This window comes from Phoca vitulina, unplaced genomic scaffold (genome assembly GCF_004348235.1).
Source record: "Phoca vitulina isolate PV1807 unplaced genomic scaffold, GSC_HSeal_1.0 scaffold49, whole genome shotgun sequence".
In the NCBI taxonomy this organism is placed as follows: Eukaryota; Metazoa; Chordata; class Mammalia; order Carnivora; family Phocidae; genus Phoca; species Phoca vitulina.
In genome coordinates, this window is record NW_022589752.1 from 12,379,079 (window position 1) to 12,398,011 (window position 18,933).

The 18,933-nt window shown below is 36.3% G+C and overlaps 1 protein-coding gene across 2 annotated transcripts in view; it reads left to right on the top strand.

Moving 5' to 3' along the window:
• Positions 1-18,933, top strand: part of LRRK2 (leucine rich repeat kinase 2) — a 140,198-nt gene that overhangs the window by 18,043 nt on the left and 103,222 nt on the right. The window contains exons 7-14 of one of the 2 annotated variants that reach the window (XM_032432646.1): positions 94-225; positions 2,393-2,512; positions 2,988-3,127; positions 3,221-3,300; positions 4,620-4,726; positions 9,084-9,213; positions 12,076-12,200; positions 16,617-16,729. In XM_032432646.1, coding sequence (XP_032288537.1) covers positions 94-225; positions 2,393-2,512; positions 2,988-3,127; positions 3,221-3,300; positions 4,620-4,726; positions 9,084-9,213; positions 12,076-12,200; positions 16,617-16,729 — 947 coding nt within the window. The remainder of the gene's footprint in view (positions 1-93; positions 226-2,392; positions 2,513-2,987; positions 3,128-3,220; positions 3,301-4,619; positions 4,727-9,083; positions 9,214-12,075; positions 12,201-16,616; positions 16,730-18,933) is intronic. The other variant, XM_032432647.1, reaches the window with a different exon arrangement.

Sequence of the window (18,933 nt, forward strand, 5' to 3'; positions counted from 1 at the left end):
ACAAAATGTACAAGATGTTTTTGTATGTATATTTCAAGTGGGAAATTGTTACCTTTTATTACCTTTGGATAATTATTATTTCTTTAAATTTAGGCAATAATGTTGAAGTCCTCATGAGTGGCAACGTCAGGTGTTACAACATTGTGGTAGAAGCCATGAAAGCATTCCCTGTCAATGAAAAAATTCAAGAAGTGAGTTGTTGCTTGCTCCATAGGCTTACATTAGGTGAGTTATAATTCTTGGTTAACTTATTATCGTGGTCTATATGATGCAAATATATATAGCATATGTATGTTGTGTGTTGATAAGTAGCATATTGACATACATTGGATAGAAATATTGTAAAATAGCAAACTGTTCTGCCATGGTTAGAATTTTAAAAGCAGTGGCAAAAATTGATGTGCGTAATGAAAGAGAAGTCTCATCTTATTGTTAGTGGTATATTTAAAGTATAACTATATCAATAGTTGGTACATACAAAAGAATAAGCCTAACATGTAGAAAATGTGAAGCACAAAGCAGAAGAATGCCCCAACCAACTTAAGTCATTACCAGTGCTGGTAAAGCTACTCCGGGCTGCTGCTTTTCCCTGCTTTCTCTATAGAGTTAACACCATCCAGTATTAAAAAGCCATTAACTCGATCTTCAGATAAGGATGCTTTTCTTTTCTTCCTCATTTATCTCTTAACAGATTATTATCTGTCCCATTTCGTGGCTAGAGAATTTATTGCCTTGTTACTGTTCCAGAAGAAGCTTAACTTTCTCTTCCTAATTAAAATAAAAACCCAAAGTCAATGAATAATTATTTAGCATTTTGTCAAATTATGTAACCTAATTATGGGGTTAATGCATTTAAAGCCTTATATAATTTGCTATGTATTTTCATATAAATTGTCTGAAAGTAAGAGAAGGCCGGTCTCACTGGTATTTGCCCAGAGTCACACAGTTGGTCAATGGTAGAGTGGTTGTTGGCAATGGCATGGTAGGGAAAAAGAAGGTGAAGGGACAACGCAAGTTTAGATAAATTGGTAAAAGTAGAAGAGAATCCTCTGAAATGACTTTCCAAGACTACAGACCTCTAAGGGCGGGGAGTATGTCTGCTTAGTGGGGGAATGTGAAAGAGGCAAGAACATAAGAAGGTGTTGATAAAGAAGAGCTATACCTAACTTTTTTTTAAAGATTTTTGTTTATTTATTTGACAGAGAGAGAGAGAGCACAAGCAGAGGGCACAGCAGAGGGAGAGGGAGAAGCAGGCTCCCCGCTGAGCAGGGAGCCCGATGTGGGGCTTGATCCCAGGACCCTGGGATCATGACCTGAGCCGAAGGCAGACGCTTAACTGACTGAGCCAGCCAGGCGCCCCAGAGAAGAGCTATACCTAATTAAACTGCCTTTTGATTTTGAAGCCGTTGATTAATATTTAGTGTGGGCTTTAGGCTTTTCATAATATAGGATCTTTTCCAATCCTGGCTTTGTGTCTCAGGGTTCATTTAATTACACTTGTAGCTAAATAGGAGTGTTCTTCTTTTTTTAAAGATTTTATTTATTTATTTAAGAGAGAGAGAGAGTGAGCGCACGAGCTGCGGAAGAGGCAGAGGGAGAGGGCGAAGCAGACTCCCCGCTGAGCAGGGAGCCGACAAAGGTCTTGATCCCAGATCATGACCTGATCATAACTGAGCCAACCAGGCGCCCCTCATTCTTACTTCTAGAAGGGAACTGGTGACTGTTAGAGAGTTACAAATAAGCTTAAATGGAAGGAGGCACATACATGTGGAATATCATTTACAAATTCCTTCCTCATAAGGATTTAGATTTTTGGATGATGTGTTGATTCTCAGAAAAGTGAATGTAGAAAGGGGTGAGACTTCTTCCTGGTTTGGGTTAGAGGGGGTGAAATATTCTCTTATTTTTTTTTTTCTAAGATCATCACAGATAAGATCAAGTAAATGATGCATGCCAATGAGTTTTCTGAGCAGCATTCCTTTAAGTGAAAGAAGGGTTCGGCAAAAGCATTTAATCACAAGGGAGGTTTTCTCCCTCATCTTTAGAAAATCAAGCTGTTTTGTACAAAAGCCATGCATAACAGATACCTCATTGTTTTATATGATAATGACATGAGAGGGAGTGAAAGAACACAAAATTAATGTAACCCAAACATACCACTATTTTTGCTCAGTCAGTTCCTTTGTCTAAGTAAGATAATTAAATGACTTCATGAAATAAATTTTCAAACCTTTATGCAATTATATTAAGCTATTTTAATTAAATTAATATATATCTTAATGTCATTAAAGTATTCACTTTTCATATTTATTGATATAAATACTGTTGTATAACTCAAGGTAATTTAAGTTCCATGGATGAGAATTCAGCTAGTATCTCACTTACCTTTTAGGTAATTTTTTTAATATTCTGGTATTAAATGAGGTACATGAGTTTGTGGTGAAAGCCGTGCGGCGATATTCAGAGAACGCCACGTTACAGATTGCAGCACTCAGCTGTTTAGCGCTCCTCAGTAAGTAACTGTACTCAAAAGGAAATTTTTATAGCTGCATTTGATCTTGAATGTGAACATTATAACAAGACATCGTTATAACAAGAAAGTCATATGTAGAGAACGTATCATTAATTGGCTTTTCTGTCCTAATGTAATTCATTTTCTAATAGAAGATACTTTCAAGGGAACTAACAGTTGTGATAAGTATACCATTCCCACTTCGTACATGAGTAAATACATCCTTGGTTTAGCTTTGTTATTGGGCAGCTAATCTCAGTTAATCTTCCTCTAATCTATTAGGTTTGTTTGGTACTCTCTTCCTCATTTGATGGAATAGCAGTATTCTGAGGTGTGTAATATATTTGAAAAAGTCTTTATAATGAACTAAGGCCACAACTAAGGAATACCTCACTTTGTTCATAATGTTTCAAAGTATGCACTTCATGTTGGTCATTCAAACTGTAAGTAAGTCATATATTTACATTTTTTCAAGCTGAGACCATTTTCTTAAATCAAGATTTAGAGGAAAAGAATGAGAATTCGGAGACTGATGATGAGGAAGAAGATAAATTGTTCTGGTTGGAAGCCTGTTACAAAGCATTAACATGGCATAGAAAGAATAAGCATGTGCAGGTTGTACTCTTTCATAAATATTATAGTTATTCAAAATTATGTTTGTTCATTAATTTATGTTTTGACAGGTTTCTTTTTTCTCCCCTGATCCAGGAAGCTGCATGCTGGGCCCTTAACAATCTCCTTATGTACCAAAACAGTTTACATGAGAAGATTGGAGATGAAGATGGCCAGTCAGTAGTTTTGATTTTATATGATAGAAAATTTTAATTACATTTTTAATCAATCCATATAAAATACTGTGTAACTTTTATTGTTAGAAATATTTTTGATATAGGCATATATGTTTCAAGTGCTGCCACAAAATAGTAGAGTGTACATAATATTTTGATCCCTGATGTGTTTGAGAGTTATTGCCCAATAATTTGGAATCAAGAGTCATTCAGAAATTATGAATCATTGAGAAAAGAACTTTCAATTTTCTAGCTGATCATTTAAAAATGCTATGTTAATTAATCTCAGGTGACAGAGATGGCAGAGTCATCTGTGACCTTTTCTGTTGCCGTGACTAGTTAGCAGGTTGTCAATATCATGAATGCAATGTGGTCAGAGGCCTCCTTAGTGATTCCTCACTTGATGTGGCATTGTTGACCTGTCTTCTCCTGAGAGGGTTATTTGTAGGTGTCAGCTCTTGAGGAGGCATTCTGCAGGAGTGTAATTCAGGCTTCATAAGACCAGTCCTCTTTCTCAAAGACACAAACTGTAAACAGGAGTTTTGTGTATATCAGAGTTGTTTCATGCCCATGAGCCTTTGTGCTTTATGGAAATGCTTATGTTTGCTCTGGGTATGCTCTTGCTTTTGATGACTTTTGAATGACTTATCTTGGAAACTTAAATAGTAATAGTCTATATCTCAAATCCTGAAAATCTGTTTGTATCATGATCCATTGCCAACCAGGAGAGAATTAATAACACAGATGCCATTTAATTATACATCTCCATTTTGAAAGGAAACAGTAATTCTTTTGAAAACTGTATGTTAAACCAGCATCCTAATCCACTTTGAGTAGTCTTTTTAAGAGGTTAGGTTCATGGTGCAGTTTATAAATTTCAGCTCATAGCACACTCATTCCTCAATATCCATAAGAGAACTTTAAAATAAATATACTATTAAAAGAAAATATATTATGTTCTACACTTTTAAAACTCATGATGCTCCTTTATGATTTTCATTTTTTTTCTTGTTTCCATTATCTTCTTTTTCTCACTTTATCTTTTTACTCTTAATACCTCCTTATATATTTGCTGAGTCTTTCCCCCCCTACTGCTTATCAACTTTGAAGAAACAGAGAAATACTGATTTATTAGTATTCAGTGGATTTGAACTATCTTTTAAATATAAAACTGTTTATAATTCACTCTTGTAAGTGGAGGTGGCATGAAATGTTTATAAGCCTTTATTTGTTGTTAGAGAGATTAGATAATGATACATGAATATTTGAACTAATTATCAAAAAGATTACCAGTAATATTGTGATTGAATTTGTGAAAGGTTCCCAGCTCATAGGGAAGTGATGCTCTCCATGCTGATGCATTCTTCATCAAAAGAAGTCTTCCAGGCATCTGCAAATGCATTGTCAACTCTGTTAGAACAAAATGGTAAGGGGTGCACCATTTTTTAATACGAGGAAACACACTTTGTATTGTTTTAATTATAAAGACAATATGTTATAAAAATTCAAATATGTAGATCTATGTATCTGATATATAGAGATATTTATATATAGGCAAAAGGATAAAGAAGAAAATAAACATTTTGATTTTTTCCTGAATTTCTATGTGTGTACTCACATGTGACATATACTATATATTTTCTATTTTTTGCCAAAATGGGATAATATTAATAATTTTAAAAGCAGATTTTACATGTTTCATTTTTGGTGCTGATAAATGTAAAATTTCATATTTACATTTTTAATGGCCATGTAGTTTCCCAGTGTACACCTAGATCCTATTTTATGAACCAGTTTCTCGTTGATGGACTTTTACCTTGTGTTGAGTGGGATTTTTTTTTTTTTTTTTGGTACCAAATGGTCACTTTTTTCCATTTTCTTTAATATACTGTTCCTGTTATTTTTTTAAGGAACACTGTCTAGATAATGCAGTGGGTGGAGAGATATTCACCATTTTAAAATCTGGTAAAATTGCCCTTTACGTGTAAGTCTTATAGCTTTCCATTATTAAGGAGACAAAAATGGCTATTATATCTTTGGAAAGATTCTGAGTTTTAAAATTGAGGCTCTGGCTGTTCAGATTCCAGGCCCCCATGAACAGGAAATACTGCCGGAAAATCTTGGGAGAAAACTCATCAGAAAGGCATTGGGACTTGGCAGGTCTTGCAGGATATTTTTGGAGGGAGCAAAAGAGAGAAAAACACACAAAGCCAGAAACAAAGACCAGTGCTAGCACCACCTGTTAGTAGAGAACCTGCATAGAGTGAAAGGAATCAAGAAACCACTCCATGCATGTTTCTCAATGCTGTTATTTAAGTCAAATCACGAGGAAAATAATTTCTTCTTCCTTTTCCTCCTTTCTCACTCTACCTCTCAGATGGCACTTTAATAAAACACTTGAGTGGGCAAGAGCCCTTACAGACAGACAGGGGTTGCCCTCTGGGAGGATGAGTCAGAGTAGGAGTGGTAGAAAAGGGAATTGCTGTCCTTAAATCTCCCATCTTCTACTGTGCTGAGGCCTGGATAGGACCTCATTCCTGAAAATGAGGACCAGACTTGGTTGCTTTTGTGTGACACATCTAGGAGAGAAGAGCAACCTTGACCATGTACACATATTGTGTTGGTGCTGTAGTTTTTTACCCCATGGAAATCTTTGATATGCCAACAAAATAACTAGTGTTTGAGGATTAGTTACGTTTGGCGTCAACCTTGATTTCTTTGTTCAGAATCAGTGCCCTGCTCTTCCTGGTTCCTTACCTCTTTGTTCTTGGCCACCTGCTGGGTAAACTGTACTCAGATCCCTTGTATTGTTCTTGGAGTTCTGCCACAGGAGAATATTAAGAACTGAGCAGCTCAGTCACCAACCTCTGTAGGCAACTTCTCATTGAAAGACACTTGGAAACATTGGGTATGCAGGGCTGGATGTGGTTTTCTAGAAAAATGACTGGACTGGCAGGCAGAAGAACTGGTTTCTGCCATGGTGTTACCCAGGCCAAAGCTTGAACATCCTATGTGACGTTTTCCTCACTTAATCAATTAATTCAGTTAATGTTTATTGAGCTGCTGCCAGACAATGATCTAGGCACTTGGGATATATCAGTTAAATAGAATACTCCCAGGTTCAGGGAGCTTAAACTCTAGTGACGGGAAGACAGATAGTAAGGCTAAATAAAATATATGATATGTGAGGTAGCTATGAAAAAAAAAATGAAGCAAAGAAGGAGGATATGTGTTAGGGGTCGGAGGAGATAAAATGGTGATAAGGCAACCAGGAAAGAAGGTGAATATTGACTGAAGAGCTGAAGGAAGTTGCATATTATTATTGGCTCTTTAAAGCAGGTAATTGATTGCTAAAATGGAGTGGAAGAGGTCGGGGGTATTGTGTAGATATACGGTAAATGAGATAAGATGTCTAAAATGTTTTATAAACTCTGAAGTGACTCCATGATGTAATTTCTTCTAGGTCCAGTGTTTGATGAAATTTCTATTCTCAATTTTTAATTTTTAAGTCAAAAGTTAAGTTAATATCCGGGACAGTGGTTCTTAATCTGTGGTCCCTGGAACAGTAACATCTCCAGGGAACTTGTTAAAAATGTAAATTCTAGGACCCCATTCAGACCCGCTGAATCACAAACTCTGGGTTCGGGACCCAGCAATCTCTTTTTCAACAGGCCCTCCCGGTGGCACTGATGCTCTCTGCAGTTTGAGAACTGCCAGTCTAGAGGGACTTCTATCTTTTAAAGTATTCCCTAGGTTATAATTTAGCCACTTTAGGAGGGGTTCTTAAAACTTCTGACATAACCAAGCAAAATAACCAACTTATTATATTTTAATCTGTGATATTCTGGGTGTCTTTGAAAGGTATGAGTTTTTCAGATTTTGGCAGTATTTTAGAATGTGTACATCAATTCCACTTATTTCTGAGTTTTCCCTATTTTCTATCATTTCTTCCTTTCCCAATTTGAGGGTGGCTCAGTTGGTTAAGCGACTGCCTTCGGCTCAGGTCATGATCCTGGAGTCCTGGGATTGAGTTCTGCATCGGGCTCCCCAGACTCATCAGGGAGTCTGCTTCTCCCTCTGACCTTCCCCCCCCAAATAAATAAATAAAAAATCTTTAAAAAAACACACACAAAATACAGCTCTTTCTTGACTTAGGATGGGGTTATGTCCGATAAACCCATTGTAGGTTGAAAATGTTGAAAGTTGAAAATGCGTTTAATACACCTAAACTACTGAACATCATAATTTAGCCTAGCTGAACTGAAGTGTGCTCAGAAGACTTACATTAGCCTACAATTGGGCAAAATCATCTAACACAAAGTCTATTTTATACTAGAGTGTTGACTATCTCATGTAATTTATTGAATAGTGTACTGAAAGTGAAAAACAGAATGAAGAAGTAGAGAGTGTTTGTTAAATGTATTGTTTATTCACTCGTAATTTTGTGGCTCGCTGCCACTGCCCAATATCAAGAAAGAGTATCATACCACATATCGTTAGTCCAGGAAGAGATCAAAATTCAAAATTTGAAGTATGGTTTCTACTGTATGTGTATCACTTTCACACCATCACAAGGCTGAAAAATCATAAGTTGAGCCATCCAAAGTTGGGACCCTCGGTGGTACTTAAGTTAACACTTTCTCAGTTTCATTTCCTGCCACTTTCAGAGTGTTGAATTACAGTGTGTAATGTTAGAATTGATACTTATATAGAGTCTTCAAGACAATTGATATTTATATGGAAACTTCAAGATAATGAATTTGCATTTAGCGAAAGAAGTCTATTACAAAGAAAAAAAATATTCTGTAATCGTTGGGATATAGTTACTTTCTCACATAGAGTGTGAAGTCAGTTGTAAAGAATATCTGTATTTCTTTTTTTTTAAGAAAAGAAATTATTTATTTGAGAGAGAGAGAGAGGGACAGAGAGAGAGCGCGAGCAGGGGGAGGGGTAGAGGGAGAAGGAGAGGGAGAAGTAGACTCCCTGCTGAGCAGGCAGCTCAACATGGGGCCCGATCCCAGGACACTGGGTTCATGACCTGAGCCTGAGCTGAAGGCAGATGCTTAACTGACTGAGCCACCCAGGCACCCCCATATCTGTATTTCTTAAGCTTTGTCATTACTTTGTGAAATTATGTAATTATTCTCTCTATAAGTGCTTTCTATCCCTTTGCAAATGATGGCATACATAGAAAGAATAATGTTTGTACAGTCCCCTGGGATAAATGGAGAAGGTAGCTCAAGGCTGAAGGCAGCCCAGCGTGGTCCCAGGCCTTGTCCCACCCCACTGCCCCCGCTTCCCAAGAGCTGAGAGGTGGTCAGTTCTACGTGCACCTGTAACTGATTCACAGCTCACTAGTGTCTAGCATACCTAGCAAGTCTTAGCTCTCTGTAAGTGCAGTTATTTTGTGAAGCTGTTATAAATATTAGAATGAAATGTAACTTTCGTTCTTATCTTGGAGAGCATTATTTTAAAACATTTTTCTGCAGACACACTTCTTTCACAAGGATGGGATTATATTAGTACCAGTCAACTCACTCTATGAGTAAAACCTTAAAAATCAAAACCTCAACCTAAATGTTAATAAATGTGAAAACTTTGAAGTGGTGTATATTTTAAAGAAATAAACATTAATGATCTTTAAGTTACAATGAAATATAACTTCCATAAGTACTTGTATATACTTTTCTATGAATTTGGATTATCTTAACATTCTGTGTCTTACTGTGAAATTATGAAAATGTTGTTTCATTTCTATGAGTAACATTAAAAAATTTTTATAGTTAATTTCAGAAAAATCCTGTTGTCAAAAGGAATATACCTGAATGTATTGGAGTTAATGCAGAAGCATATACATTCTCCTGAAGTTGCTGAAAGTGGCTGTAAAATGCTAAATCATCTCTTTGAAGGAAGGTAATATAGATTCATGGACTTATGCCAAATATATACTCTTGGGCCTGGTAGAATATCAATATTTCAAACATATTTCTAAGAATTAGAAGAAAAGCATAAGACAGATGCAGATTGAAACATTGTGGAATATAATTTCATCTCACTGATACCACAGACTTATTTTATCCAGCTATTGAAAAGGATGATAGGGATCATAGAAACATGTTGAAGGCTGGCTTTTGTACTCTGTGCTTGGTATGGAGTACGTTTTGAAAAATGGCAGTTATACAGCATGTAACCTTAAACGGTTTTTCGAATTATTATGTGTGAAATTTATATGAGATAAAATCAGCGTGTGGCTTCTAATTGTTGCTTTTTTCACAACTAATATTTATTATTATTCTTTCGTTTGAATTAACTTTGTCTTCTCTTTCTGCTCTGGGGGTGGATGACAGGGTAGGGTGGGGAGTGGAGGGGTGAGTGTGGGGAGGCAGAACTCCTGGCTTAAAAAAAAAACAAACCTGTTTAAAAGACCAAAACTGATTTACATACAGAAGGTGCTCGCTGCAGCGTAGGCTCGGTGCCTTTTTGCATTTTGTTAGGCCTGAGAATGTGAAGTAACTTTGGCGTAGTCTGAGTAAATTCAAAATTTTCAAAAGAAATGATAAGTGGCACAAATGTTGCAGTAAAAAGTTATTTTGTGTCCTGGCTTTCCAACTAATTTGAGCCAACTATTTGATCTTTAAACATCAGGTTACTCATTGGTAAAGAGGGATAATAGTAATAACCTCATAAGTTGTAAGTTTATAATGTAAGTTTTAAATCAGTTGATTTTTACAAAGTTAGGATAATGCCTGTACATTTTAAGCACTCAGTAAATCACAGCTATTATCATTAATACTGTTATTAAATATGAATAAATATGGCATGGTCAACTATGTAGTACATCTGTAGGCTTTTAAGGAATAGGGTTATATTGTTTTTAATATCGGTCCAGCTAATCTATTTATGTTAATATATATCATATCTTTGAGTCATGTTTCTTTTATTTAAATGTTGTCCTTGAATATTTGAGTGCAAAGTTTATCTCCAATGGCGATTTTCATGGTCCTGGGAGTGTGTGAACCTTTATGAGTGAGACAAAAACAAGGTGGAATAATCTACAGTTTAAGATTCTGTAGATTGTGTGCAATCTGTGCTCCTGGCTGTTCCCTCATATGTAAAATATGTAAAGTTTTAGTCCTGGGGATCCAAGTTAACGAGGACCCCGTGCCCGCGACTAAAGAACTCATTGTCCAGTGGGGGAGACTGATGTGTACACAGATAGTTCACGATACTGGGTGAGAATGTAACAGCGGGAATGTGTGAGGGGCACAGCGGTTAGAGGGGAGTGAATGAGGTGGAATGACAAACAAGGGAAGCTACAAGGAGGGCATGTGTTTAACCTGGGACCTACAGGTGGACGAGAGGGGTTGTATTACAGGGACCACAGAACCATGTGAAGCGAGGACAAGGTTTTTTTTGGGGGGGGGTTTCCTTTTTTTAATTTAAATTCAATTAATTAACATATAGTGTTATCATTAGTTTCAGAGGTAGAGTTCAGTGATTCATCAGTTGCATATAACACCCAGTGCTGATTCCATCACGTGCCGTCCTTCATGCCCATCACCCAGCTACCCCATCCCCCCCACCTGCCTCCCCTCCACCAACCCTCAGTTTGTTCCCTAGGCTTAAGAGGCTCTTATGGTTTGTCTCCCTCTCTGATTTCATCTTGTTTTATTCTTCCTGGGTTTGTTTTTTTACTAACCAGAATCATGCTGTATGTTCTTTGATGTGCTTGTTGATGTTCTCAGCCTAGCACACTCCTTTTATCCAAATATTTAGAATAGAAGGAGAGATCGAGTTTCCCAGAAAAACAGAAATTAAAAGCAAAACCAGCCACGTCCCTGTCACACACGATGCCATCAGCCTGTGGGTCCCAAATTCACAGTCCAGCCGCTCTCCTGCCTGAGTCAGCATGCGCGGTACACCACCTGCTAAATGCCAAGTCAACATGCCTTCACCTCAGATTGCCAAGGGCTCAAACTAGCACTCTTCCCCTCAAATTCCAGCCCCTGTGCTCAAGTTTGTGCACAAAAGTGGGCATAATTATAACAGCAGAATGAAGCAACCCAAACAGTGACACTATTTCTGTGGAATAGAGAGAGGACAAGGTTTGGATAGGCCCAGGTTTCAGTTAACAGGGCACTGTTACCTGAAGCCAGGCGTACCTCTTTTAAAGTTTGTAGTACCCACTAAGTCTAGTCAAGTGGCATTTCTTCATATGGCAAAGAAAGAATAGCTATAACACCTTAGAGAGACTGATTTTAATGCAAATTAAACTGATTAAAAATACTGAATAGTAAGTCCAGGGGTGTTAATTTGGAAGAGGCAGGTTGGTATGCAGTAAAGCACCCTGACCTCAGGGCTCAGACAGGTTGGCGTGCCAGTCCTGACTCTCTCACCTTCTAGTGATAGGACCTTGATACGTAACCTCCGTCAGCCTAAACTCCTCATCTGGAAAATGCCTACTTTTCTGACAATAACACCTACTTCTCAGGGTTGTTGCCAGTGACCCGTGTGTAGGTCGGAAGGAAGTTGTGTTTTGTGAAACTAAATAAAAGAATTCCCAGGTTGCGATGAATTCTACTTCTTGAAGCCAGAGTTTAATTAAGTAATAATTAAAATATATATGCTCATATGACTGAATGCAAATGCATTTTCATACAGCCTTTTTTCTGATAAAATAGAATGGTTCTGTTTTCCTGTACTTGTTTCAACTTGGTGTTTGTACAGTGGAATCAGGTTGTACTTTTCATAAGCATTTCGATGTTCTGTCTCCAGCAACGCGACCCTGGATACGATGGCAGCAGTGGCCCCCAAAATAATAACAGTTATGAAAAGTCACGAGGCATCCTTATCAGTGCAGCTGGAGGCACTAAGAGCTGTTTTACATTTTATAGTTCCAGGTAAGTTACATAATAGATATGGGAAGGGATGGCAATTTTAATGGATTTTCTGACTTTTTGTGAAATATCAACTTCCTAGGCAAAAATTAAAGGACCCGTTTCTCCCAACCAACTGCAAATCTTCCCGCTAATCCAAAAATAAAAAGAGAGGAAAAAGATGTGTGGAAGAGTCAGATTCACTTATAAGAAAATTCAATAACTTACTTACACAAGAAATCACTGTAGTATAAAGTATAGAGCTTTACCTCCAAAGAGAGTGTCCACTCTGATAATTCTCTTCAATTTCTGTTGCCTTCCAAGTTGTTTTGTTTCTTGTCTGAGCTATAAAAATAGCTAACTAGTATTCACACTTTCTCTTTTGCTCTTTTCAGGCCTTCTTTTACTCTGTAGTTGAATTAATCTTTCTCAAATAGAACCTCATGGCTTTTACTCATTAACCTCAACAGCGTCTATCTTTTCGCCTTTAGCTCCTACTTAACCTCTCTTGTGACCTTGTTTGTCCTCCAAATCCCCTTTAAAACACATGCTCCTCCATGCATTCAACATATATTAAGTACCTCTTATGTTCTAAACATTGTGAGGGCTGCACAGTTATGACAAATGCATGGAAAAGGCACAGGAGCTTCGAGGTAGACAGATATGCGAATGCATAAAGACCAGACAGTGTGAGGGGAGCTGTTACAACCATAGGTTTACATAAAAGGCTCTGAGGATATTGGTGAAGACACAAGTAATGTATTCGAAGGAGTAGGTCACGCCTGAGATATTTGAAGTTGAAGGGTGTATGAAACTGAGCTGGTAGAAAGGCTGGGCAGGATATGACAGGCAGAAGGAGAGCGTGCCCGCGGTCTGGGGTGAGTGAAGTGTGGCGTGTGAGGAGATTGGTGTCTGAGGGTGAACGGGAAACGGCTGGCAGAGGCGTGAAGTCAAGCGCTTGAGCACAATGAGCAGTGTGTGCTTTTATAACAGAAGTCAGTTCAAATTTATTAAAGGTGTTTATAAAAACTGTAGTGTCATGACCAAATCTGCCATTTATAACAATAACACTGTGCCGTGGAGGATGACTGTCAGGGCAAAAGCTTCCTCCAGGGAGATTGTGTTGGCAGCCACGATAGTCAGATGAGACATGGTGGGCACCCAGCAATGGAACCAGAGGGGAGGGTGGATCTGAGAGATGGGGAGGAGATAGATTTGACAGGACTTATTGACCACTGAATATCAGGGATGGAATTACTTGTTGTTCGGTAAAATTCCTAATTCTCTTAAAGCCCAATTTGTGTGTGTGTGTGTGTCCTTTTTAAATGAAATCTTCCTAAATCTACCACTGTCTGTAATCATATTGGTATTTTATGGTTCTAAGAATAAAAGTATACTCAGTACAGGAATATACGTTTTTTTTTTTCAAGGAGAGGGCTTTCTTCAGTCATCTTTTTGTTTTTTTTAAATCCCCTGGTATGTTGAACTAAAATAGCTCTTCGATTAATATATTTTGAATTGAATCATGATGTGCTATTCAGAGTTGTCAGGCAACTTTTAAGGTATAAGTTAACAGACATAATTTTGCTTGAAAATATTATTACAAGTTTTTTTTTGAACTTTGTAGATTGTAAAAGACAAAACAAAATGGAACCATTTTGATTATCCTTAAAGGTGTCAGCCTTAATCTTTTGAGGGTAGATTTGAGTTTTTAAGATAAGCAGAAAACATTCAGAACCAAATCTGTTAGTTAATAAAATAATACTCTCTCAGTTCAAAAGCAAATTTTGAATATAATATTTCTTTTCTTCTGTTGTTCTTAGATTGACCCTGAAGCAATATTGATAGTCAATAATCTTTAGATATTTGAAATGATGCATGTAAATGATAAATGATGTTTTTTATAATGATGCTTAGATGTATTAAACGAGTACCCTTGAAAACAATTTTATAACTTTAGGATTATTTTTCTTGTGTGGAAACACATATTAATTGACACATTTATAAACATACTAGTATGTAAATACATTTCTTTATTGTTAACCATCTACTTTATTCTATTCTACCATACTGTATTACCATACCACACCATGCTATCCTATATTGCACCATTCTGTGCTATACTATATCTTACCATTCTGTATATCAATGAGTAACTATAGTATCAGTACCCCGGTAGTTTTGAGGTTGATTATGATTCTGGTTTGAACATGTTGAGGTAGGTGCTTATACTATCTAAATTCATTTATTAACTAGATCATATTCAGATATTCTTAATTGTAACAAAGGTGCATATTATAACAAAGTTATATAATTCAGTATCCAATTCAGGGTCATATATCACATATGGTATTATGTCTCTTAAGTTTCTTTCAATCTAGTACTTTTCAATTTCTTCTCTTTTTTATAACAATAAGTTACTGGAGTGATTGACTCTGTGGCTTTGATAAAATAATAATAAAGCCACAGTTATTTTAATAAAATATCATTTCATTGGTTTTTTCTTGACCTTTATCGGTTCTAGTGGAAATAATGTAAAATTGTTTAAGAAGGGACTTGTGCAAATTGGGAAGTGTATAGAGGAAGTTGATTGTGAGTATAAAACCACATCCAGAAGAACAATTAGAGAAACTGAATTTGTTTAATCTGGAGATGACTTAGGATGATATGAAAATTGTAATACAGCACATTCATTTGTAGTTAATAACAATAAAACTGAACAATTTGGAGGTGTCAGGCATTATTCAAAGTGCTTTATGTATATAAACTTTTTAAAATTCTCACAGCAACCCATAAGGCAGATACTGCTTTGTGTGTGTGTGCCATTTTACAGATGATAAAACTGAGGCATCTCAATGCTGAGATGTAGAGGCATTGAGATGTAGAGATTTTAAGGTCACAACTTATATAATGGAGCCAGATTTTCAAACTATGCAGCCTGACTTCAGAGTAGGCACTTTAAATATACATTTGTGCAACAAACATATATTGAACAACTGTTATATCTAAAGCACTATGCTTGAAACTCTTGGTGATCTGGAGATGATTAGGCTATGGATCCTGCCCTCAAAAAGTTTGCAGTACATACATTTTAAAGGACTGTTACATGGAAAGGAAGTTATATCTACTATGGACAGTAGAAAGTCAAGTGATATAATAAAGACCAGAGATGAAATTTATGGTAATGTTCATTTGGTCTTAATGTAAGAAGGATGTTTATTAAGACTCATTACATGTGCTGAAGTTTTCACTACTCAGCAGGCCTGCTCTTAGTGGTTATGTCTGCTTGGGATGCAACGGGCAGTTTCAGAAATTAACGTGGGCTTGGTTACTGAAAATAAGACACAGAGAATTTAAGTGACTTGCCCAAGGTCATACAGCTGTAGTGAATGTCTGAGCCGGTTTGAATACATTTTAAAACGAGGACTGAAAGCTCCAGGAGGGTGGTGATCCATCCAGCCTTTGTTGTTCATTGTGGAATTCCCAACATGTAGCAGCACCTCTGGGATATAGGTAACCTTCAAGCTTTTTTTGTTGGGTAGATGAAAAGCTCTATATGCAGCCAGTTTATAGTTCATGTTAATACAAATGTTTGAAGTGAAAGATGATAAAGAATTATTTATTAATCATTTTTATAGTCACAGGTTTTGGAGACCTCATTCATTCATAATAATTGTTTTATATATTCTATTCTATAACCAATATTTTTTGACTTCCTGTTTTTCCAAGTTTTAAGATAGTTTTGTTACCAGGTAGCTTAATAAGGAATGTGTTTCCTTTAAGTAACTTAACACTAGTAGACAGCCTTAGAGCACTTTTAACAAAACTACATACTCTTTACCATCATAATGCTGAAACTAAAATCTTTTTTTCTTTTCTGTCTGCATTTCATATCTGACCTTTTTCTGTTGTAATCCAAATAACTGAGCTTTTCTCAAGTTGTCTATTGTTGCATAAAAATCTTTTAACTTCTGTATGAGTACAGCTTATTTGAACAAAAAAGATATTGTTTGCTACAGAAAATTTCTCCACGGAGTAACTTTGTGCTACTATATTTATTTATTTATTTTTCTCTTTTTTTATTTAAACATTTTTTTATTAGCTTCAGAGATAGAATTTGGTGATTCATCAGTTGCAAATAACACCCAGTGCTCATTATATCAAGTGCCTTCCTTAATGCCCATCGCCCAATTATCCTTAAATTCAGTAAACAGCCACACTCGCTGTATTTATTTTATATTCAATGATAAATTGTTTTTATAAATTCCTTAAAGATAAGGGTTGTTTGATAAGGAACTATGCATTAGAAAAAAGAGCAACATGTGTATGTATTGTTAGGTTAATTATGATCATTTCTACAAAGTGACAATCTGCTCAGCTTAAATCTTTATGAGAATTTATTATTTATTTATTTATTTATTTATTTATTTATTTATTTAGGCATGCCAGAAGAATCCAGGGAAGATACTGAATATCAACAGAGGCTAAATATGGTTAAAAAACAGTGTTTCAAGAATGATATTCATAAACTGGTCCTAGCAGCTTTGAACAGGGTATGTACAATGAAGGTTTTCTGCCTTTATATCATTAACTAGAATATGAAATTTGGGGAAATGGAAGGGTTGTTTTCACTTAAGTTTTCCATTTTCTGTTTACTATGATAGTAGGAAGTTACGTGGGTGGAGACGTAGGATGCCAATAGGGATGTAGGGGGTGAAGAGACGTATCATTCCAGCTAAGGGAAGCGTACTCTTGACTACAGACTTGGACAGGTTCTTTAGATGGCTAGTAACATAAATCCACTCCAGTCTACACAATCAGAAAGAGAACTAAAGAGCTAGATGTTCAGCTAAGCCTTATGAGTGATGTCAGGAACTATGGCTTCTGTTTTCTTTCTTTTGGCTCCTTGTCTTTCTTTTCTGGTCTGAAAGGTTCATTCCATGAAGACATACAGGGCACAACGTTAAAGTCTTCTTTGATTACATGGGCTTACTTTCATTGCTGTCCTCAGAGATAACCTCTGAAATGGTTCAGCGTGCATGGTTTCTTCCTATTTTTCGTTATTTACATATCTGTGTACATTTGCAATAATATAGTGACTATAATCAACAATCATACTAAGTATGAAAAAAGAGGGGAATTACATTTATATTGTGGAATGCAAAAGGTATTGATGGAATTAAGATGGTTTGAAAATTTAATGTAAGATGAATTGGTCTTTATGAAAGATGTAAGAGTAAAGATGTAAAGAATGATTAATGTTTTCATGAAAGGAAGAGAGCAGTCAAGGTAATTAATGGAAATGATACCTTATGATTTAGTATACTTTGAAAAATGTCATAAATTAGTTAGAATAGCCTGCAGAGAGATCTCCTTTAAGAATTCAATTTAAACTGAACTTTATAATGTAATTGTCTATGATATATTTGAGTCATTTGTACTGGAACCTTAATATGATTTTTGAGTATAGCAATATAATGGGTTGAATTCAATCCCAGAAATATTTGATGAAAATCAGTAGGTGGAAGGAACTGTGTTAGGCATTGGGAAAACAAAAATGAACATGTTTTGTTCTATCTCACATCTCATTCGGGGTAGGGGAATAATAGCTATGCATAAACTTATGCATTAGCACTTATGAGCTATACTAGCTTTATGGACAGTGTTCTAGGACTGTAGAGGAGGGAGCAGTTAATTTTATTCATGGTATGTGTTGGTGAGCAGCAAGAGGTACCAAAACAGCCTTATAGATAACTGCAATTCTGGTTAGCCCATCTTTTCTGAAGTTACTGAATACGAGTGTGATAGAGTGGAAGCAGTCAGGAGTCAAGAGACCCAGCTCTACCTGTAAATACCATGATGCCGAGAAATCACTCAGCTCTCAGGTCTTACTTTCTTTTTGCTAATTAATCCCAGAAGTGGTTGAGAAACCTGCCACTTCCTCCCCACCCCCCACCCCATTTCAACAACTGAATAATGACACTGCATCTCACTAAACAGTGACTGTCATTTGGAGGCAGGGAGTTAAGGTCAGGGGGAAACAGAAGTGACAGTGTTTTCTTTTTAAAAATCTCCCCTGTGTAGTTCCCCTAATCCTTCACTACTTTTGAGAAAAAAATGCTCTAAAAGAGGAATGTATGTATTTCTTTAGCTCTAGAATTCTGTCATTGCACGTCTCACTCTGAATAAATGTTATAAAGCATCAGAGATTTTAGGTCCAAATACTGCAAACATGTGAAATGAATTCCCTTTAAAAATAAGTCTATTCTTACCATGAGAGACAATGGACTCTGAAAAACAAACTGAGGGTTCTAGAGGGGAGGGGGGTGGGAGGATGGGTTAGCCTGGTGATGGGTATTGAGGAGGGCACGTTCTGCATGGAGCACTGGGTGTTATGCACAAACAATGAATCATGGAACACTATATCTAAAACTAATGATGTAATGTATGGGGATTAACATAACAATAAAAAAATTAAAAAAAAATAAGTCTATTCTTGGAAAACAGAATTCCCAATAAGGTAGAATTTGAGATTCAACTAAGATTACAATGCAAAGACTATGGAAAGTATTTATTGAAGTGAATCAGTGTGTGGATATATATGAAATTGCAATAACATTCAGGCTGAAGTTCAAATCTGTTGTTGTTTTTATAGTTGGACTCTTGAAAAAACAGTTTGGTTGGTTGCAAAATATTGGGGTTTTATCTTCTTTAAAAACTTTGTAGGCATTTCACTGTCTTTTAGTACTGAATGTTT